General features: G+C 46.1%; 1 protein-coding gene across 3 annotated transcripts in view; it reads right to left on the bottom strand.

Annotated features, from left to right (window-relative positions):
• NBN (nibrin) overlaps positions 1–20,186 on the bottom strand; it is a 61,045-nt gene extending 40,859 nt beyond the window's left edge. For 2 of the 3 annotated variants that reach the window (XR_008628493.1, XM_055125944.1), the window contains exons 1-8: positions 20,085–20,186; positions 17,853–17,983; positions 14,911–15,059; positions 14,416–14,575; positions 10,442–10,545; positions 6,659–6,776; positions 5,041–5,234; positions 2,473–2,570 (exon numbers count right to left, since the gene is read on the bottom strand). Coding sequence is in view for 2 of the 3 variants with exons in the window: in XM_055125944.1 (XP_054981919.1) it covers positions 2,473–2,570; positions 5,041–5,234; positions 6,659–6,776; positions 10,442–10,545; positions 14,416–14,575; positions 14,911–15,059; positions 17,853–17,983; positions 20,085–20,121 (991 nt within the window). In the remaining variant the exon portion in view is untranslated. Of the gene's footprint in view, positions 1–2,472; positions 2,571–5,040; positions 5,235–6,658; positions 6,777–10,441; positions 10,546–14,415; positions 14,576–14,910; positions 15,060–17,852; positions 17,984–18,852; positions 19,031–20,084 lie in introns of all 3 variants that reach the window. The other variant, XM_055125945.1, reaches the window with a different exon arrangement.
• Between the last annotated feature and the right edge of the window lie 449 nt (positions 20,187–20,635).

The raw sequence follows: 20,635 nt of genomic DNA, 5'->3' as shown, positions 1-20,635 counted from the left end.
GCTGAAGAAACGTTCGGATCCGGATGATACGATATTAGCCACACTCCCAATTCCGTGCTGCTCCTTTACATGTCCCCAGACACGCCCACATTTATCCTCTCTCTAAACTTAACACAGAATGCTGGACACCATCTACACTGACCTACCATTAGGTCACAAGAGCATTGACTTTAAAACCGCTAGTCTGAATCAAAGCACTCCTGAATTGGCTACTCAGTATCTGCTTAATTCCTTAGCTTCTCTGTATAGTTGTTATATGGCTGTAAAATACAATTCATGCAATTTATCTTTAAAATAATTGTTTTGCCCCAGCATGTGATGCTGGCTTCCAAGCCATGGAGCAAACCTCCTGGTACTTATTTCTACCATTCTTGGGTGTTAGTCTCCCATTCTGTTGTTTTATATTCCACAGATGAGTGCAATTCTTCTATGTCTGTCTCTCTTTCTGACTCATTTCACTTAGCATGGTACTTTCCATGCTGATCCACTTAAACGGAAATTTCATGACCTCATCTTTTCTGACAGCTGCATAGTATTCTATTGTGTAGATGTACCAAAGTTTCTTTAACCAGTCATCTGTTCTCGGGCACTCAGATAGAGAAGGCAACACCAACTAAAGTGTGGTTGGAGGACCCGCGTGGGATGGTAGAGGCGTGCTGAAAGCAGACTATAGACTGAACACGATGGCCACCCAATTCCTCCATTGAAAACCACAACACCCCAAAGGAGAGAGAGAACAAAAGGGAATGCCCTGCCACAGAGTCGGGATGAGGTGGGGGGGATGGGAGGGAGGTGGGAGAGATGCTGGGTCATCGGTGGAGTAGAGTGGGCACTGGTGGAGGGATGGGTGCTCCAGCATTGTATGACGGAAACACAAGCACAAAAATACGTAAATCTGTAACTGTACCCACACGGTGATTAATTAAAAATAAATAAATAAACAAATAAATAAATTGTTTTACATTGTTTTGTTTTGTTTTGGGCCACATCCAGGGGTTCCTCGGGACTCACTCATCGCTGTGCACAGTGACCACTCCTGGGAGTGTTCAAGGTATCACATGCAGTGCCAGGTATGCAAACTGGGGTCGGTGGGTGCAAGGCAAGCCCCTTAACCTGGGGACCATTTCTCAGGACCCAACTGATTAAGTTTTGGTGATGCAAAACACTTAACTTCAGTCTGCCAACTCCTAAGGCAATAGATATCAGGACAAATCAATGGCCACATACCTGCATGGTGCCTCCCAGCACTAGCTCAGCCCAGTCCTAAGCTCTCTGCACCAGGGCTGCAGGTGATCTCCCGACCCACCCATGCCTCTCTGTGAGCTGCAGCAGTACCGGCGCCCAGAGAGCAGTGGCGGCGCTATCTTGACCCGTCTCTCTCCATCTAGGGAGTGCTGACAATGAGCTACAGGAAGAAAACAGCACGCAAAGAAGTGCATACGGAAATACAGATGTTCTGACAACTAGAGAACGAATAAAGCAACTACATGAGCATATAGGAATTCCAAGGGAGAAAAGCAAGGAGGATGGAAGCAGGTCGGGCGTTTTGCTGTGTCTGTGGCCGACTTGGCTTTGATCACCAGTTTCCCAGAGGATGCCCCAAGCCCACCAGGAAGTGATCCCCGAGAACAGAGCCAGAAGTAAGACCTGAGTATCATCGGGTGTGGCCCCCCCAAACAAAACAAAACAAAAGAGCAAGGAGGAAACTAAGAGAATCATCTTGATGACAACAGTGGCCTAATTGTATTTCTTTTTCAATTACGGAAAGAGTTTTATGACTGCCTTTGAGTACTGTACATTTTGCGACAGTCAATGCAGAGACGCCTTTAATGAGATTCTTTATCCACCCATTAACCCATGCCAAGAAACTGGGCATTATTTCTAGTTCTCCCAGCTCCAATTCTGTGGTTACCCAACACACTCTGGCCCTACACGTTTCCCTACTGCCACGCACCCAGGTGTGCACAGCTGTGTCCCTTTCTCTCTCCCCTTCCGCCCTCCTCACTGCCGCCATAGCATCCTGGCTCTCGCTGGGTTCTCTGCTACCCAGACTCTCCCATGGCTGCCTCTGTGGTCACCCAGGCCAGGGGACCCGAGGGCTCCCTCTGCCTTGGACCCTTTCCCGGCCCATTCCCAGCACAAGAGCATCCCTGTCGAAGCTTCTCTTTCACTTGGCTCTGACTGATCAGGTCTACCACCCGGTGACCTGGGCTACATCGTGACTTTCAGAGTATAACGTTCTCAGGAACGGGTATCCTGGGTACCCTATTTGCCACTGCATCTTCCGCTAATCACTATTATCACAGACGTTTATCGAAGGAACAATAAGAAAAGAAGCAGATGAGCTATAAAAAGGGATAAAGAGGATCAGTTGTTCTCAGGTACAAAATAATGTCCACAGAGTTAAGTCCTGAGTTACACAATAAAGTTGCTAAAAAAAAAAAAAATCAATAAAAAGATACTTTTGATTACCTGGACCGGGCTGTCCCTTAGGATCACAGTAATTATCTGTCGTCATAAAAATAACTGCCAATCCAATTTCTGCTTCAGGAATGGGTCGAAGACCTTGCCTATTAAGAAATAAGGAAGTTTTAGTGTTACAATATATCAAAGTCTTTAACTTTATTAAGATGCTTGCTGCTCCTGCCTCCCCCCAGAAGAGATGTCTCAATGTGATCACAGAGAAAATGATAAATACACAGAGTACTAGCACTAAGTATAGACGGGGAACATTTAACATCTTCCCGCAAGAGTCGTTTCATCTGTAAAATAAAGGTCTGGAAAAGAACCTATATCCCAGCTCTAAAATGCTATCATTTTCGGAAAAACAACAGCACCGCACAGATGAAGCAATGAAATAAATTTTTATAAGGATTCTATGAAGACTGGGGTCCTGTCACGAAACTTGAAAGAGAGAAAAAAGGAAAAAAGAACAAAGCACTGTATTACTGTACAAGTGTTACAGATTTTAGTTAAAGTTTTAAGTTTACAAAATCAAGTCATTTTACCTGGTATACATGTGTTAAGGAATCTAATTAGAAGAATCCATTGTGAATCTATCTTATTATTCTGCAATGTAAAAATGGTCAATTCATGCAATGACGAGAATGTGATAACGTTTTATAGAAACTACCCTTCGCTTTTGAAGACCGAGCCACAAAACACCTTTCAAGATTTACTGAAAACATTTTAAGAGATTCAAAGGAACTGGAGCCGAGAACAGAGCCCAAAGGGGTGAAGAGCACGCATGGAATACGCGAATTCCTGAGTCTGACCTTAACACTACATGCTCCCCAGCACTGGCGACTCCTGAGCACTGGGCCCCGAGCACTACCAGGCCCAACCAGTGCTGTCATCACCCACTGGAGCACTGAACCATCAGGTCCTTGCCAATGGGTGTCAGCGGGGAGGGGGGCCCCAAGTTCCCAACATCACCTCTGGAGAGTCTCATAAGAAGCAGCCAAAACTTTGGGAAAGTAATTTTTTTTTTCTTTTTGGATCACACCCGGCAATGCACAGGTTAGTCCTGGCTCTGCACTCAGGAATTACCCCTGGCGGTGCTCAGGGGCCATATGGGACACTGGGAATTGAACCCAGGTTGGCCATGTACAAGGCAAACGCCCTACCGCTGTGCTATTTCTCCAGCCCCAAAGTAATTTTTTTTAAGGGAAGACGACAATGACCCCAACTGAAACATGAACAGGAATTTCACAGAAGAACATCAAACCTGGGGCTGGAGCGATGTCTGTCACTGACTTTTTGACACTACCCAGTGAGAAAATTGCCCACTGCTATGGCCATGGCACTAGGCGAGTCCAAATTTGCCTCGACTGAAATTTGATCTGGCTCCGGTGGTCACTGGACTGACTGAATGAACTGTGGCAGCCACGGCTATCAGTGGCCTGGACTCAGTGGACATGGACAGGGCTCACTTAAGGCACAGGCTTCCCCAAACTATTTAACTGCCCTCCTGCTCAAGAAAAACTACGGGAGGCCAGAGAATACAGAATGAAGTGGCCCCTGGTGGCTGAGTGACGGCCGGAGTGCAGCTGCGCCCGCGCCCTCCTGCAGTTCCCTGGCAGGCGGGAAGAGGCACCATGAGGGCACGGACACACTGCTGCCCGCTGCTCACTCCCCAGGTGCAGAGGTCCAGTGTCTGACACGGGCGCGACTCTCAGAACATCCAGGCTGGCCACCGCCCTGCGTGCTGGCGCTCGGAGCGTCCCACAGGGAACACACTCCCTCAAAGAGGCCTTCTCGATTTATTTTTGGCTTTTCTTGGCTCTATGGATCATTCCTGGCAATGCTCAGGGGTTCCTCTGGGCGCTGCACTCAGGAATTACTCCTGGCGGTGCTCAGGGGACCCTATGGGATGCTGGGAATAGAACCTGGGTCAGCGGCATGCAAGGCCAACACCCCACAATGCTCCCCAGACCTTATCTATTCAAAATAAACATCTTCCCTTTCCCCTGCTATCTGGCTTCCTCTGTGTGCATTTATCATTGTTATTTTTCTTTCTAGTCCCTTGGACTGTTCCGAGAGCAGCACGGACTCTTATTAGTTCCAGAGTAATATAGACCTTGTCACGCTGTTTGCCACTAAATTCACATTGCCTAGAACATAACAGAACCACTATCCCAGCTTATTTTAGTTGGAGATCATTTTTTGTTTGTCTATTTCAGTTTTCGTACCATGTCCAGCGATGTGCAAGCTTCCTCCTGGCTCTATACTAGGAATCACTCCCGAGGCTCAGGGAGCCTTATGGGATGTCGGGGATCAAAGCCCAGTCGGCCAAGCAAGCATCTTACCCTCCTCGTGTCTCACCAGCCCTGGAGAGCAAACACATCCCAGCGCCAGGCAATTTGGGGGGGGAGGGGGGAGAGGGAATCTAACATCTAATTTTAACTTTCTCAAGTTTCACATTTTCTAAAGAAAAACATATAGGTTATGTGTGTGTGTGTGTGTGTGTGTGTGTTATTAAAAAAAAATACCTCACTTTATTATTTTTTTCGCCAGTAAATAAGAATAATAATACTGTACCTTTGGAGCATATCCACAATGGAAAGAATCCATGTTTTCTGTGAGTTAGGAATTAACATAGATGTGTTTGTTATTCCCACATCAATAACACAAGTTCCAGGAGCAGAAAAAAAACTTTCATCTTCTTCATTTTCTTCTGTCAGCAGCCTCGCCTTTCCTCCTCCAAAAACAACTGCTGAACTCAACTTTTTATGCTAAAAATGGAAAGAAAAAAAATAGTTACAATTAACTTTAATAAATTAAAAAGTCCCAATTTCTTACTGGGGAGTATTCTTGGCCCTGCTGGAGGTCACATGGGGTATGGCTAGAGGGGCTGGTGGTACCCTGGGGCCTTGGTGGTACCCTGAGGGCCTTGGTGGTGCCCGGGGGGGGGGTCTTGGTTCCCTGAGGGCTTTGGTGGTGCCCTGGGGCCTTGGTGGCACCCTGAGGGCCTTGGTAGGTGCCCAGGGGGTCTTGCTGGTGCCCTGAGAGCCTTGATGCCCTGGGGCCCTGGTGATGCCCTGGGGCCTTGCAGTACCAGGGAGCGACTCAGAGCAGCAGGTACAAGGCCTGTGCTCGGCCGCTTGAGACACAGTGGAGTCCCAGAATCAGTCTATTAAGTCCACGAGTGTGACCGTAAGATTTGAGGATAAAAGAAGGATTTAAGTCTGATCCCTCGCCTTGAGGACAAGCTGTGCTTCCGCTCTGAGAATCCCCAATACCGCAGGAGCTGCTTCAGGAGCCCCGAGAGGGACATTACACTGTCCGCAGAGTCCACAGTGCTGGGACCGTGAGACCACCCTGGCTGCCAAGTCTGGGTGCTGATTTGGCCAATTGTCCCCGCCAAATTCAAGGTCCCTGTCCACGTCCTCTTCTCACTTACATCTTTACATTCTTTTAATAGGTTGACTACCTGATGTCCAGATGCCATGACCATGTACGTGGACACTGGCAATGTTTAGAGCCTGGGCACTTTCTTTTTTTTCTTTTTAACATTCACACATTGATGCAAAATTCTCAGGAAATGCAGCAATAAGGATTGGTAAGAATAATCAATTCACCTAGTTTTTAATGTTTCTTTTTTTTTTTAACGCACAAGGTAAATATTTATTTATCCAGGAGGCTGAGCCTAAGTTCTAGTTTCATCAATACTGTAAAAGCAGCCACGAAAACGCAGCTCGGGGTCACTTCTCCTACGGACAAGGCCAGGAGGGAGGACTGTGTAGTTGCACTGCAGAACTCTACGCTCCAACCTGCTCCCTTCAAATGTTCTGTAGTTTCTGATGCCACAACTTCGAAAATGGTTCTGCGTTCAGAGGATGAGAAAGAAACGCTGGGGCTAGAGAGGGAGCAGTGCAGGGAAGGCATCTGCCTTGCATGCGGCAGGTCTGAGTTCGATCCCTATCACTCCGCAGGATCCCCTGAGCTATGCCAGGAGTGATTCCTGAGCACAGAGTCCAAAAAGAATCAGGAAGAAAAGGGGAAGAAAGATGGCTTCCACACAAGAAGTCATAAACAATGTGTGCCAGAGAGCAGAAGACATTAGTTTGGCTAAATATGATCAGACACTGAAGATATTCAAGCACAGGATTAGCCAGCAAGTAATGTTTTCTTTAGGAAAATTAGCTTATAGCATTACCTGTTTAGCATTTAGAAATACAAATGTTTTCCCTCTGAAGATGTGTTTTCTTTCCAGCCGTCCTGACAGATCAATTTTTTTGCTTCCAATAGTTGGTTCATCGATAGAGGGACAAAAACTGTAAAATAAAGTGTATCCTGTTTATATAATATTCTACATGTACACCATTACACTTATAAATGATGTAATACTTGATTTCCAAAAATCATTACTGTATGCCCATTAAGAGGTTTATCTGGAAAAAAAAGATGAAAAGTTTCTAAATGGTGTTTTACAAATATGGAGACAGGTACCACATAAAATAGCAAAACAGTTTATTAATCTTTACAAATAGAAAATACAAAGGTGGATAACTATAACAATGAATGAAAAACACAAGCGTATGACTTACACAAATTATAATGGCTATGAGAAACATCATTTATAAGGATGAAATTCTTTTAGCATTAGGGCTTGCATGAGTACCAATACGCATGTTCATAGACCAATTAATTACATGAAGTGCCATCCATGTTTTCTGTTAGATCTCTTCAGAGTACTGAAGGAACATAATTCATTTTCTCAGTTGAAATGAAATTCATAAAGATACAAAAAGAGAGTCCTGGGACCACAAGGATAGTACAGTGGGTAGGCACTTGCCTTTTACGCAGCCCCTGGGGTCCTCCCGGCCACTACGGAGTCCCTGAGCCCACCAGGAGTGACCCCTGAGTGCAGAGCCAGGATAAGCCCCAACAAAGCAAACAAACAAAAGACCCTCCCCAAAACCACTCTCTTGTAGTTTTTAGACGTAATACTAAAAGATTTCTTTAATCATCCACAGAAATGAAGGAAAACAGAGAAGTTATTTCAATAAGAAATTCTTTTTTTTTTTTTTCTGCTTTTTTTGGGTGACACCTGGCGATGCACAGGGGTTACTCCTGGCTCATGCACTCAGGAATCACTCCTGGCGGTGCTCAGGGGACCATATGGGATGCTGGGAATTGAAACTGGGTCGACCGCGTGCAAGGCAAATGCCCTACCTGCTATGCTATCGCTCCAGCCCCCAATAAAAAATTCTTAATTCTCTCCTTAGTTCGCAGTTTTAACTTCCTATATTATTGGGTCTTTTGCTACATTTATTTACAATTGACCAGTCATTGAGCTTTTTATCTTTCATAAAATTTCTAATTTTCATAGATAGAAGCACACAATATTGTCAAGATATTAGTCCTTCCCAATTTTTATTTATAGACTAAATGAAATTCCAATAAACTTTCAGCAATTTATTTTATGGATTCTGACTGACAAACTATCTCTAAAGTTTCCAAAGAGGTCCAAAATAGCAAATAAAACAATGAAGAAGAAGGACAAATGTCATAAATAGAACTCAAGACTTAAATTAAGCCATTCTAGTGAAGAGAATGTATATAAATGAAAACAAAACAAAACAAAAACAGACAAACGGTTAATGTGAGAGAACTGAGAGTCCAGCAAGATCAGACTAATACAACAGGCTCATCACACTCAAGTGAGTTTTTGACAAAGGAACAGAAACAGTCTGGGGAGGTTTTCAACAAATGATGACAAACTAGACATCCACAGTGAAAACAAATTCAAAGAAGCAAAAACCAATTTGCATCCAAACTGTAAATTCTCCATAAAAATTAGTTCAGGGAGAGGTGATTAAACAGATACTTTCTCAAAGGTGACATAAAGATGGTCAACAGACATATGAAAAAAAACAAACGATCACCACTGCTTAGGAGGGGACTGCAAATCCAAAGGACAACGAGGAATGAGAATAACCCACACCAAAGGGCAGTGACAATAAGCACTTTTGAGATGCAACACGGAAGCACCGTGATCCGCAGACAGTGGGACTATCCCGTGGTTCTGGCTCTTTGGAAAAGGCTTGGAGGTCTCCGAAGAAATTAAGAACAGAGCAGAACAGTTTCCATCTGCCCCTGCAATTGCACTTGTGGGCATCTACCAACCAAACACAAACCATGAAAGCAGAGAGAGAGAGAGGTATGCCTATGTTCAGTGTAGCGTAACAAGATCCACATACAATAACCAAGATCCGGGAACAATCTGAGAGCCCAACAAGGGGTGAGTAGCAGAGGGTTTGTGGGACTTTATATGTACACACAATGGGACACTGGTCAGCTCTGCAAAGGGATGAAATCATGTCGTCCGCTGAAACATGGCTAGAAGAGGAGGGAGTGACTCAGAAGGAGAAAGGCAAACACCAGAGAGTCTCACTCATCTGAGCAGCCTGGAGAAAGCAAGCAAGACAGACCCCAGCGGAAACGACGGAGACATGGTCCCAGAGCTGTGAGCTGAGAGCAGGGGAGGTGGTCTGGGATGGGGAGTTCAGGGGTTGACTTCAAGAAAAGAAATGGCAGTGTAATCAGGGTACTCTGGTGTAGCAGCAATGCAAGCATAATAATCATAATAATATGTTTTTTTTTAATTAAATTAAATTTTAAAATACTTCAGAATAAATCACTGCCCTAGAATGATTAAAGAACTTGTCCAAAATAGAGGAGGGCTAGAGATATCCCTGGGGGCGCTGTGAATAGTCTCACAAACAGCACCAGCAGTTACTCCCGAGCACAGAGCCAGGGCTGAGTCCTGAGTATCGCCAGGAGGGGTCCCCAGGTCTCCTGACCTCTCCTCACCCCCAAATCAGCGGGGAATCAACCCATGAAAAGACAGGGAACAACTTAAAGATATGTTAAGCAAAAAAGCCATTCTTTAAATACATACTGCTTATTATTCAACACACGGGAAATTGACACAATAGTGTTATTTTCTCAGTAGCACTGTGGCACTGTCCTCCCGTTGTTCATAGATTTGCTTGAGCGGGCACCAGTAACGTCTCCATTGTGAGACTGTCTCCATTGTTACTGTTTTTGGCATATCGAATATGCCATGGGTAGCTTGCCAGGCTCTGCTGTGCAGGCGGGATACTCTCGGTAGCTTGTGGGGCTCTCCAAGAGGGATGGAGGAATCAAACCCGGGTTGGCCGCATGCAAGGCAAATGCCCTACCCACAGTGCTATTGCTCCAGTCCCATTTTCTCAGTATTATAAAGAATTACCCAGAGGTAGTTATTTATTCAGTGTTAGAGAGAATTACTATAAAAGTTTACTTAGTAATAATAAGGTAATAATAATTCATAAGAAGTCATACTGAAAAGGCTGCATGATAGAGTATTATTCCTACAATATAAAATGGATAATTTATGGAGAGTAAAAGATCAAAGATTGCTGGGAGCTGGGGAAACAGGATGAATAAACTGGCAAAGAACAGTTATTTAAGAGTTATTTAAGAGTTACTCAGGGTTCACTCCTGGCTCTGTTCTTAGGGATCACCCCGATAGGGCTCAGGGAACCAGAGGGAGCACCGGAAGTGAATCCAGGCCCGCCGTGTGCACAGCAAATGCTCTGCCTGGTTTGCTCTCTCTCTGGGCACTCGTCCATAGTTTTCTATGGATATCAGCTCGAGCATAAAGTCCATTTGGTGGAGCCAAGAAACCAGCACCACTTTGTACACATGAAGTTCTACGTTCAGTCCCTGGCACTATACACATGTAGACAACACAGGAACCCAAAACAACCAAAAATTCCATGGGGAAACTTTTTTTACACAGTAAAGGTTCTTGAATGAGACAACTATATAATGACATCCAACTATATAATGACATCCGCACACTAGCAATTACGAGGCAGGGATCCTAACTCAAACCAGTGTTAGCATGGTTTGATTCTGTTCATCACCACACTGTAAGGACACAACCTACCTTCCGGCGTGTGGCGGCTGTTTCCCAGACTGAACTGCTTTAACAAACTCAGTGAAATACTCCGGCTTCACTATTGGACGGCCACAAATGAGCGCACAGATTGTCTGCAAAGCAGAAAACATGTGAATGCATACACTCATGTCATGCAGGTGCTATTTAAAAAAAAAAAATTAAGTTAGAGACTACAAAGAAATGCTCTATGTATTTATTATTATTATTATTATTATTATTATTATTATTATTATTATTATTATTATTATTATTATTATTATTATTATCCCTCTGGGAGAAACTGGCAATCTTCTAAGAGTTTCCTGCCAACATGGGACAGCCTTCCAAGCTTCCCATGGTGTATTCATATGCAAAATCCAGCAACAAGCTGGATCTCATTCCCCTGACCCAGAAGAGCCCCCAGTGCAACATCGTTAGGAGGGCCGAGTCGAGATGGACTGCTAAGATCTCAGGGAAAGGATGAAATGAGATGTTACTGAGCCCGTCCGAGAAATCGGTGATTAACAGGATATCGTGATCGTGATTATTTATTATTTTGGTGGGGATGGTTTTGGGGTCACACCTGCTGGTGATGCCCAGGGTGTTAGTCCTAGCTCTGCACTAAGGAATTACTCCTGGCCGTGCTCAGGGGACCATATGAGATGCCGGGAATCAAACCCAGGCTGGCATATGCAAGGCAAGAGCTCTGCCTGCTGTACTATCTATTTAAAAAACAAAAACAAACAAACAAAAAACCCACCTCATCTCTCTACACTTATAAAGGTGTCACAATCTATAAGATAGAATACGGTCACTGCTTAGTTTTAATATACAAATCCTATAACCACTTCGTTTTAACATACAAATCCTTCTATAATCATGCTACACAAAGCCACCAATTATACATTACTTGGGAAACAATATAACCTAAAATGTAAGCCAATTAGAAAATGTATTCCACAGGGCCAGAGAGACAGTGCAGTGGGTAGGGCATCTGCTCTGCTTGTGGCCAACCCAGGTTTGATTCCTGGAATCCCCTACCTGAGCTTCACCAGGAGTAATTCCTGAGTGCAGAGCCAGGAGTAAGCCCTGAGCATCGCCAGGGGTGTCACTCATGCCACACCCCTCCCCATCCTGCCAAAACAATATATGCCAGTTGGGCTGAGCGATGGTACTGTGGGGAGGGTTCTTGCCTTGCTCACATGGCTGGGCCAAGTTTGATCCCTGGCACCCATATGGTCCCCTGAGCCCTGCCAGGAGTAATCCCTAACCACAGAGCCAGGAGTTAGCCCTGAGCGCCCTGGGCTGTGTCCCTCCTCCTCAAAAACTGTATTCTAATCTAGAAAATATTTCAATGCTAAAAATGTACCTTAAAATTGAGAAAATATATATCTGCCCAGATAAGCACAAAGGACAAGCTCTCTTTGGTCTAGCTGCTTTTTCAGCAGATGGCAGATATGAAATAAAATATTTTAAGATTTTTAACTTATTTTTAAAAAATCTTTATATTAAGGCACTGTAATTTACGAAGTTATTCATAGCTGAGCTTTAGACATATAATATCTCAATACCACCCGTGTTCCCAGATTCCCTTCCCACCCCAAGTCCCACCCATCCCCGCCTGGCCACCTGACAGGCACATGACAAAGTTTCAGTGGTTGCCGCTTAGGTCTCACGCTTCCAGTGCCATTGAGTCTGTGTTTTGGATACATGGCTGTACCTCTCACCCATGTCACCAGTGTAACTGAAGCCCCAATGCCTCCTCACCCGTGGAATTCAATGTCCTCAAAGATCAGTTTTATTTCAATATTCAATGATCTAGCTCTTATCTCATACTTGTACATACCAAGTCATACCAAAGGGGATTATACTTAATTTCATACATAAATATTTTGGTCAATATAAATGTGCTCCAAACAAATAACTTTTTTCAGTGGGTGGGTGGAGGAATTTCCAAGCAGTCAAACAGATGCTTTAATGGGTTTATTTTACTTACTAACATAAACTAGGGTTGAGTTTCCCTCCCCGCCCCGAGCAGAGCTCTGGAAATTGAAGACCTCCGGAACCCAGCCACAGCCATGCTCAAGGCGACTCTCCACACATTCAGACAAGCCTCACGCATGAAGGAACTAGCAGACGAACCCAGGTGTGTGGGACCTGGGGCTGAGATCTCCAAGGCTGTCATCAGAACTGGGCCCCTTCCATCCAGATTCCCCATTTTCCAATAGCTAGGCAGTTACACCCAGAAACTGCAATGTGGCCGCGAGACATCTGATAGCCTAGTTCTCCCTCTTGGAGAAACTAGCAAGCTACTGAGAGTTTACTGCCTGCATGGGAGAGCCTGGCAAGCTCCCTGTGGCGTATTCATATGCCAAATACAGTAACAATGATGGGTCTCATTCCCCTGAACCTGAAGAGCCTCTAATGCAGCACTGTTGGGAAGGACAAGTAAAGAGAGGCAGCTAAAATCTCAGGGCTAGGATAAATGGAGATGTTACTGGGTATGCTCGAGCAAATCATTGATAAATGGGATGACAGTGATACAGTGAACATAAACTAGCACCCAGAAGACTAATCATTCTGCTGAACTTTTATGAAATTCAGCATCTCCTAAAGTTAAGCATCTATAACTCTCTACACTGTGAGGATTTATTGATATGATATTAAATAATAGGAACTTATTTTTTATAAGTTTTTATAGTTAAGACTTTTTGTTTGTTCAAGGGCCACCCCCAGCTGTGCTTGGGGCTTACTCCTGATTCCAGGATCACTCCTGGCTGTCCCGATCTGACAGCCTTGGAGATCTCAGCCCCGGGTCCCACACACCTGGGTTCCTCTGCCGGTTCCTTCATGCATGAGGCTCATCCGAATGTGTGGAGAGTGGCCTTGAGCATGGCTGTGGCTGGGTTCTGGAGGTCTTCAATTGCCAGGGCTCTGCTCGGGGAGGGGAGGGAAACTCATACTCGGTGCTAGGTGCAACATTGGCCGGCTGAGTGCAAGCAAGGGCCTGACTAACTGGACCATCTCTCCAGTCTGTAAAGAAGATCTGAAGCCGGAGCCAGAGCCATAGTACAGAGGATAGGGAGCTTGCCTTGCACCCAGCCAACCTGGGTTCAATCCCTGGCACCCCTTATGGTCCCCCAAGCACTGCCAGGAGTTAATTCCTGAGGACAGAGCCAGGAGTAACCCCTGAGCATCGCTGGGTGTGACACAAAAAAGCAAAAAAAAAAAAAAAAAGTGCAAAACTGGAGAAGAAAAGTTAATAGAGGAGACTATCCCATTGTTCATTGATTTGCTCGAGCGGGCACCAGTAACGCCTCCATTGTGAGACCTGTTGTTACTATTTTGGCATATCAAATATGCCACGGGTAGCTTGCCAGGCTCTGCCGTGCGGGCGGGATACTCTCAGTAGCTTGCTGGGCTCTCCAAGAGGGATGGAGAAATTGAATCCGGGTCGGCCATGTGCAAGGCAAATGCTCTACCCCCTGTGCTATCGCTCCAGTCCCCCTGCCCCGGTCAGGAACTCTGAAAATTACTGGCTGATGATCTCATCATTTTCCTTTTTGATTAAAATTACAAACTGTGTAGTATAATCTAATAAATATTTTTTGATGAACAAACGACTCATTTTAAAATACACTTCATCAAACTCTGAAAGAGCAGTTTATATGGTATACAAGCACATGGACTTGGCGTCTACGCTCAGCAACCAGCAGGCCTCATAGTTTTAAAGGAAGTAACTAACAATCTCGAGTGCAGGGTTCGAGAGCTGAGCACAGGCTCTCCTGCAGGGGGCCCGAGTCTGGTCCCCAGCACGCTATGATCCCGGGAGGTGACCATAAGGAGGCCCCACGCATGATGCTGGGAGTAGCCTCTGAGCACTGCAGGATGAGCCCTCCCCTCACAAATGGCCCTATACAGTGGATGAGTAAACTTACATTGAAAGAACTTCCTTAAACCCCGGAAAAAGGCATCCTACTTACTTTAATGGTCACTTTCACCGTCGTCATGACAAGGTGAGTACATTCTTCTGTCCAATTATTTACAGTAAGTCCCCCCAGCTGAAAGACTGCTTGATTTAAAGCGGCTTTTCCAGACGCATCTAAGCAAGAAGAGCACGTGACCAGGGGCTCATACTCCACCCTGCAAATCAGAGTCAGTTACACAGGATCACCCGAAGGTCAGAGAGGTGCTTTAGAGCACTGTGAGCTCACGTCACAGGGGGTTACTTTCATCTGTCTGGATCATTAACTTTTGAACTAGCGATCAGTTCCTAGTCTTGAGCTGCGAGTAAGGAAAATTTAAAATATGAAAGGTAACATGTTTTCACCCAAGAGGTCTCAAGCAAACATAGCTCCCGCCCAGGTTCTCGTGGGTAACGGAGAATTAGTTTTCCATTATCTAAAAATATTCTTTCCTCGAGAGCTCCAGTAGTTCAAACCAAACTGATCTGGAAGATCAATCAAAAGACTGCTTACCTGAATTTACTTTCAAACACTCCAAAAGTAACTCGATCACCCGTTTTCAAGACTAGGGAAAGGCCATTCTGCATTTTTTTCTCATTAACGAAGGTGCCATATTTAGAATTGTCTTTTATTGTCAGTTCAGGGATTTCTACTGTTTGACTCTGAGAGGGGAAAAAAAATAAACTAAATTAAAGTCTTATATAGGTCAAGGGGCCCAAGAGATAAAAGGTTCTGGCCTTCCGTGCAGCAGAACTTAATCCTGGGCAGCACCAGGAGTGAGCTCTGAGCATAAGAGTCAGGAGTAGTCCTGAGCACCACAGGGTCGGACCCAGAGCCCAGACCATTCTGCCTGCAGAGGGGTCATTCAATCAACAGCGAATGAAAACGCAGTGATCCAGTATCACTCTCTTTATTTATTTTTCTTATTAGTTTATTTTTAATTAGAGAGTCATCGTGAGGGTACAGTTACAGATCCATACATCTTTGTGCTCATGCTTCCCCCATACAAAGTTCGATAACCCATCCCTTCACCAGTGCCCATTCTCCACCACCAGTAAACCCAACATCCCTCCCCCCTCCCCAGTCCCATCTCCCCCCACCCCACCCTGCCACTATGGCAGGGTATTCCCTTTTGTTCTCTCTCTCTGATTAGGTGTTGTGTTTTGCAATAAAGGTGTTGAGTGGCCATTGTGTTCAGTCTCTAGTCTGTATTCGCCCGCATCACCCTTCCCCCGCATGACCTCCGACCATATTTTACTTGGTGGTCCCTTCCCTGAGTTACCCAGAATGAGAGACCAGCCTCCAAGCCATGGAGACAACCTCCTGGTACTTATTTCTACTATTCTTGGGCGTTAGTCTTATAGTCTATTATTCTATATTCCACAGATGAGTGCAATCTTCCTATGTCTGTCTCTCTCTTTCTGACTCATTTCACTTAGCATGATACTTTCCATGTTGATCCACTTATATGCAAACATCATGACCTCATTTTTTCTAACAGCTGCATTAATATTCCATTGTATAGATGTACCAGAGTTTCTTCAACCAGTCATCTGTTCTAGGGCACTCGGGTTTTTTCCAGATTCTGGCTATTGTAAACAGTGCTGCGGTGAACATATAAGTGCATATGTCACTTCGACTATACTTTTTGGCTTTTCTGGGATATATTCCCAGCAGTGGTATTGCTGGGTCAAATGGGAGCTCAACCTCTAGTTTTTTGAGAATCGTCCATATTGTTTTCCAAAAGGGCTGAACTAGCCGGCATTCCCACCAGCAGGTATCACTCTCTTTAGAATAATACCTTTTTAATGATGCTAAATGGATTTAGATAGCTGACCCCCCCACACACCACCCCCATCTCCCCAAATTTCATCCATCTGAGAAGCCTTTGCACCGTATGTAACTCATAACACATGAGATACATAACACAGGACAGCTTTGTTCTCAAAGTTGTTTTGTTTTTGGGGTGTTTGTTTTCCCTTTTACTCACCGTTAGCAGTTTCATTTTTTCTTTAGGAATTTCAATTATATTACTATTTCTAAAAGAACGTGGACCTGAAACCTAGGTACCACTTCTTTACAGATCCAGCATTTGCTGGCATGCACTTTTTGGGTTCAGAATAATGACTTTTCTGGGGCTGGAGCAATAGCACAGCGGGTAGGGCATTTGCCTTGCACGTGGCCAACCCGGGTTCGACTCCCAGCATCCCATATGGTCCCTTGAGCAGCACCAGGGGTAATTCCTGAGTGTAGAGCCAGGAGTAACCCCTGTGCATTGCCGGGTGTGACCCAAAAAGCAAAAAAAAAAGAATAATGACTTTTCTCTTATTGCTACCAGCATTATGAGTCCAACTATGGCGTTCATTTCTATTACTGCTTGTCATCAATGTTTGTGAGTAAATTAAACACACAAGGCCAGGAAGATAGTCCAAAGTGTGTGACTTGCATGTGGGAGGCCCAGCTACTACGTGGTCCCCTGAGCATCAAGCGCTTCAGGGCGTAGCTCCCAAGGACCCTCGGACCAAAAATAAATCAGACAAATAACCCAAATCAACTTAATTCCATCCAAAAGAGCCATGAGGCATAATCTAGTCACTTTCCCATATCAAGCGATTTCTGCTGTGAAAATCCATTCCCACGGTGGAAAACCTCCATGAAGTGGGAAGTAACCGTGTTCTCAGGGTCACACCAATGCTTCAGGGTCAGGTCCTAATGCTCCCAAATCTATTCTCAGGTTTGGCAGTGACTGACACAAAGTAAGTAACAAATGCTCAGTAAGTAAACAAATATATAGATATATTTTTTACTTCTTCTGAGTTGTTAAAAAAAAGTGAAATGTTAAAAAATAAATATCAATGGGGCTGGAGCGATAGCACAGCGGGTAGGGCGTTTGCCTTGCATGCGGCCGACCCGGGTTCAAATCCCAGCATCCCATATGGTCCCCTGAGCACCGCCAGGGGTGATGGGGTGATTCCTGAGTGCATGAGCCAGGAGTGACCCCTGTGCATTGCTGGGTGTGACCCAAAAAGCAAAAAAAAAAAAAAAAAAAAATCAAATCTGAAAATAAAACCATTATACCACTTCCCCCAATTTTTACACTTTTTAATTTAAAAAAAATACATAAGTTCTAGAGGCCAGAGGGATAGTACAGTGACCAAAACACCAAAACATAAAGCAAACATCTCAGGCCCAGGGAGCTAGTTCAAAGAGCTAGTTGAGCACCATTTGCATGCTGGAGGCCTGGGTTTGATCCCCAGCACCCCAGAACTTCTTCTGGAAAGAGTAGCCCCAGAGCACCATTGGGTGTGGCCCACAAACCAAACACCAAGATCTAATAATAAATAGCCTCATGAAGTGAAACCTATCTTACAAACTATCTTACATATATACCAGGAAATGCCTGCGTAATTTCACCCATTGTACAGTAAGCTAGTGAAATAAAATTAATACCATACCAGGTTGGTTACAGAAAAATTAGCAGCTAACATGGCATGATCTCGGCTGATTGACTTATCATCTTCAATGAGGATGTTACAGTTTTTCCTTCCAACCACATACTCGACACCCGTCAAAAGTCTGTATGGCTCTAGGAGAATAAAAAACAAACAGAAACAAAAGTGAATCAGGAAAACCACACTTCTACACCTACGTAGATTATACATGAAGCAAATATTTAGTTATTTCATTTAAAAATTTATATTTATTAACATTTTCTATTTAAATTCTGATTATCAAACTTTTATAAATCATAGGTCTCATTCCCCTGAGAAAGATGAGTAAGGAGAGGCTGCTAAAATCTCAGGGCTGGGAGGAATAGAGATGTTTTCTGGCAATGTCTTGCTGACAGATGCAAATATTTATCTAAAGACACAGAAAGTTCTGCCATCCCCCCCCCAAAAAAAAGTATTAAAGTATCACTGCTAAACCAAATTAACATACAAATATGATCACCAAATAAAATCTCAAATACTATGCCATAAAGTTATAGTCATTCAAATATATGGTACTATGGGGCGGGGGCAGCGAGATACACAGCTGGTGGACACTTGCTTTGCACACAGCCGCCTGGGGCTTGATCCCAGGCAAACTTTAGGGTCCCCCTAGAACCATAAGGATACTTCCTGAGTGCAGAGCCAGGAGTTGGCCCTCAGCACAGCCAGGCATGGCCCCCAACCAGGAAACAAATACATGATTCTGTATCAGGGGTCAACAGACCAACGGAAGGCACATCCGAGTTCTAGAGAATTTCAATTCTCACAGGGCTCTGTCCTCCAACGCTTGGTTGGAGAACACTTGGCTGAGTGCCGGGCCTGCCGATTCCCAAGCTCTGACAGTCTGTTTTGGGGGCAAAGGGACACCAGGCCTTGCACACGCTAAGCATGTCCACCACCAAAGTGATCTCCCTTGATCTGAAATTTCAATGCATTCCAAACCAGACGAATCTTCCCTTAGTACCAGAAATCACACTCAGTTGGAGGAAGAGCATGTCTGGTGAAGACTGGCCAGGCGAGGGGTTTTTCCCGGGTCCGAGGTGGATCCGGCTGGTTTGAATCCAGCACGGCTGGGACACATCCTGGAGCAGAGTCCGAGGTGGTTCCTGAACACGGCCAGGTGTGGCCCCCAAAGCCGCCCCCTCCAAAACAGAAGAACCTTTAGTTGTGTTGCTTAGGGTTTTTTTTGTTTTTTTTTTTTTTTAAGCAGGATAAACAATTTAAGGTTTCCTTAAAGAACAGACACATTTTTCTTCTGCATCGACCTCACAGGAACTGGAGAGCCAGCCGCGGGCTACAACAATTTTTCCTAAATCACTTGTTCCCACCCGTTCACAAGGGCCACACAAATAACGTACTCTGGGCGTAGTTTTGATGGCAAAATGTGTGTGTGTGTGTGTGTGTGTCTGTCTGTCTGTCTGTCTGTCTGTCTGTCTGAAACAAAGCTGCAGCGATGCTTTCCTGCGAATTTTTCTATTTTTCTTTTTTTTAATCCGAGATGACTCTAACTTTACACTTTTTATTGAATCACCCTGAGATACACAGTTACAAAGTTGTTGATGACTGGGTCTCAGTCGTAGGCTGTTCCAACACCTGTCCCTTCACCAGTGTACATTTCCCACCGCCAAGGTGCCCAGTTTCCCTCCTGCACCCCCTCCCCAGCCTCCCAAGCACTTTTCCTCTCTCTGTCTCTGTCTCTCTGTCTCTGTCTGTCTCTCTCCCCACTACAGTTTACAATGCAGCTGCTGACGGAGCATCGCGCATACCCCGTTACCTCCTTCCAGCACTCTGTCCCCGTGCAGAGTGGCAACGTCCTAATGGTCCTTCCTCTACCCTCCCGGGCCCCCTCTCCTCGGGACAAACTTCTGCCGGCGGCCCAGCCCCCCAGCTCCGGCTGCCCTGGCCCTCAGCGCCGCCTTCACACTACGGGTCTGCTGCTGCTGTCGGCATCCCACTCGTCCCCCGCCCGCTGGACCGGGAGGGCACCAGGCGCGGGGAAGCCGCCCCTAACCCCACTCAGTCTCGGGGTCTCCGCACAAGGCGCGGCGGGGACACTAGGTGTCACTGCGCGCCCGGGTGTGCGGAGAGACGGGGGCCGCGCCCTCCCCCCGCCCCGCCACGCGGCCCAGCCGAGGCGGCGCCGGAAGCGGCAGCGCGGCGGGAACACGGTCCCGGCCACTTCCCGTCCGCCCTTACCTCGGGCCGGGCCCGCGCCGGGGACGAGCTTCCACATGGGTCCGGAGCCCGGTCCGGCCGGGACGCAGACGGCCCGTAACCGCAGCGCGGGCGGCGTGCGCGCCCCCGGAGCCGGGTCCCGGGACGTGCGCGCTCCCGGCGACGGGCCCCGGGGACGTGCGCGCTCCCGGCGACGGGCCCCGGGAATGCGCGCGCTCCCGGCGACGGGCCCTGGGGACGTGCACGCTCCCGGCGAAGAGCCCCGGGGACGCGCGCGCTCCCGATTAGGAGGACCAGCACGTGCGCGCTTCCGGAGCGCAGGGACCCCGGGCACGTGCGCGCTCCCGGAGCGCAGAGGCTCGGTCCCCGCCTGGTGGCCGGATGCAGGTATAGGCTGGAAAACGCTCAGCGACTGGCAGGCAGATGGGCGGGTTTCCCCAGAGACCGAGGGGAAGTGAGCATTTCAGCAAGCTGGGTTCTCCTGGAACATGGTGACGCAGCAACTGTGTTCTTGCATGCGTTTGCGAAGTCCTAACTTGCAGAATTCTCTATGGATATGGGTGGAAGGGGTT

The sequence above is a fragment of the Sorex araneus genome, chromosome 2 (genome assembly GCF_027595985.1).
Source record: "Sorex araneus isolate mSorAra2 chromosome 2, mSorAra2.pri, whole genome shotgun sequence".
NCBI lineage: Eukaryota > Metazoa > Chordata > Mammalia > Eulipotyphla > Soricidae > Sorex > Sorex araneus.
This window is presented reverse-complemented; position numbering and strand designations above follow the sequence as displayed.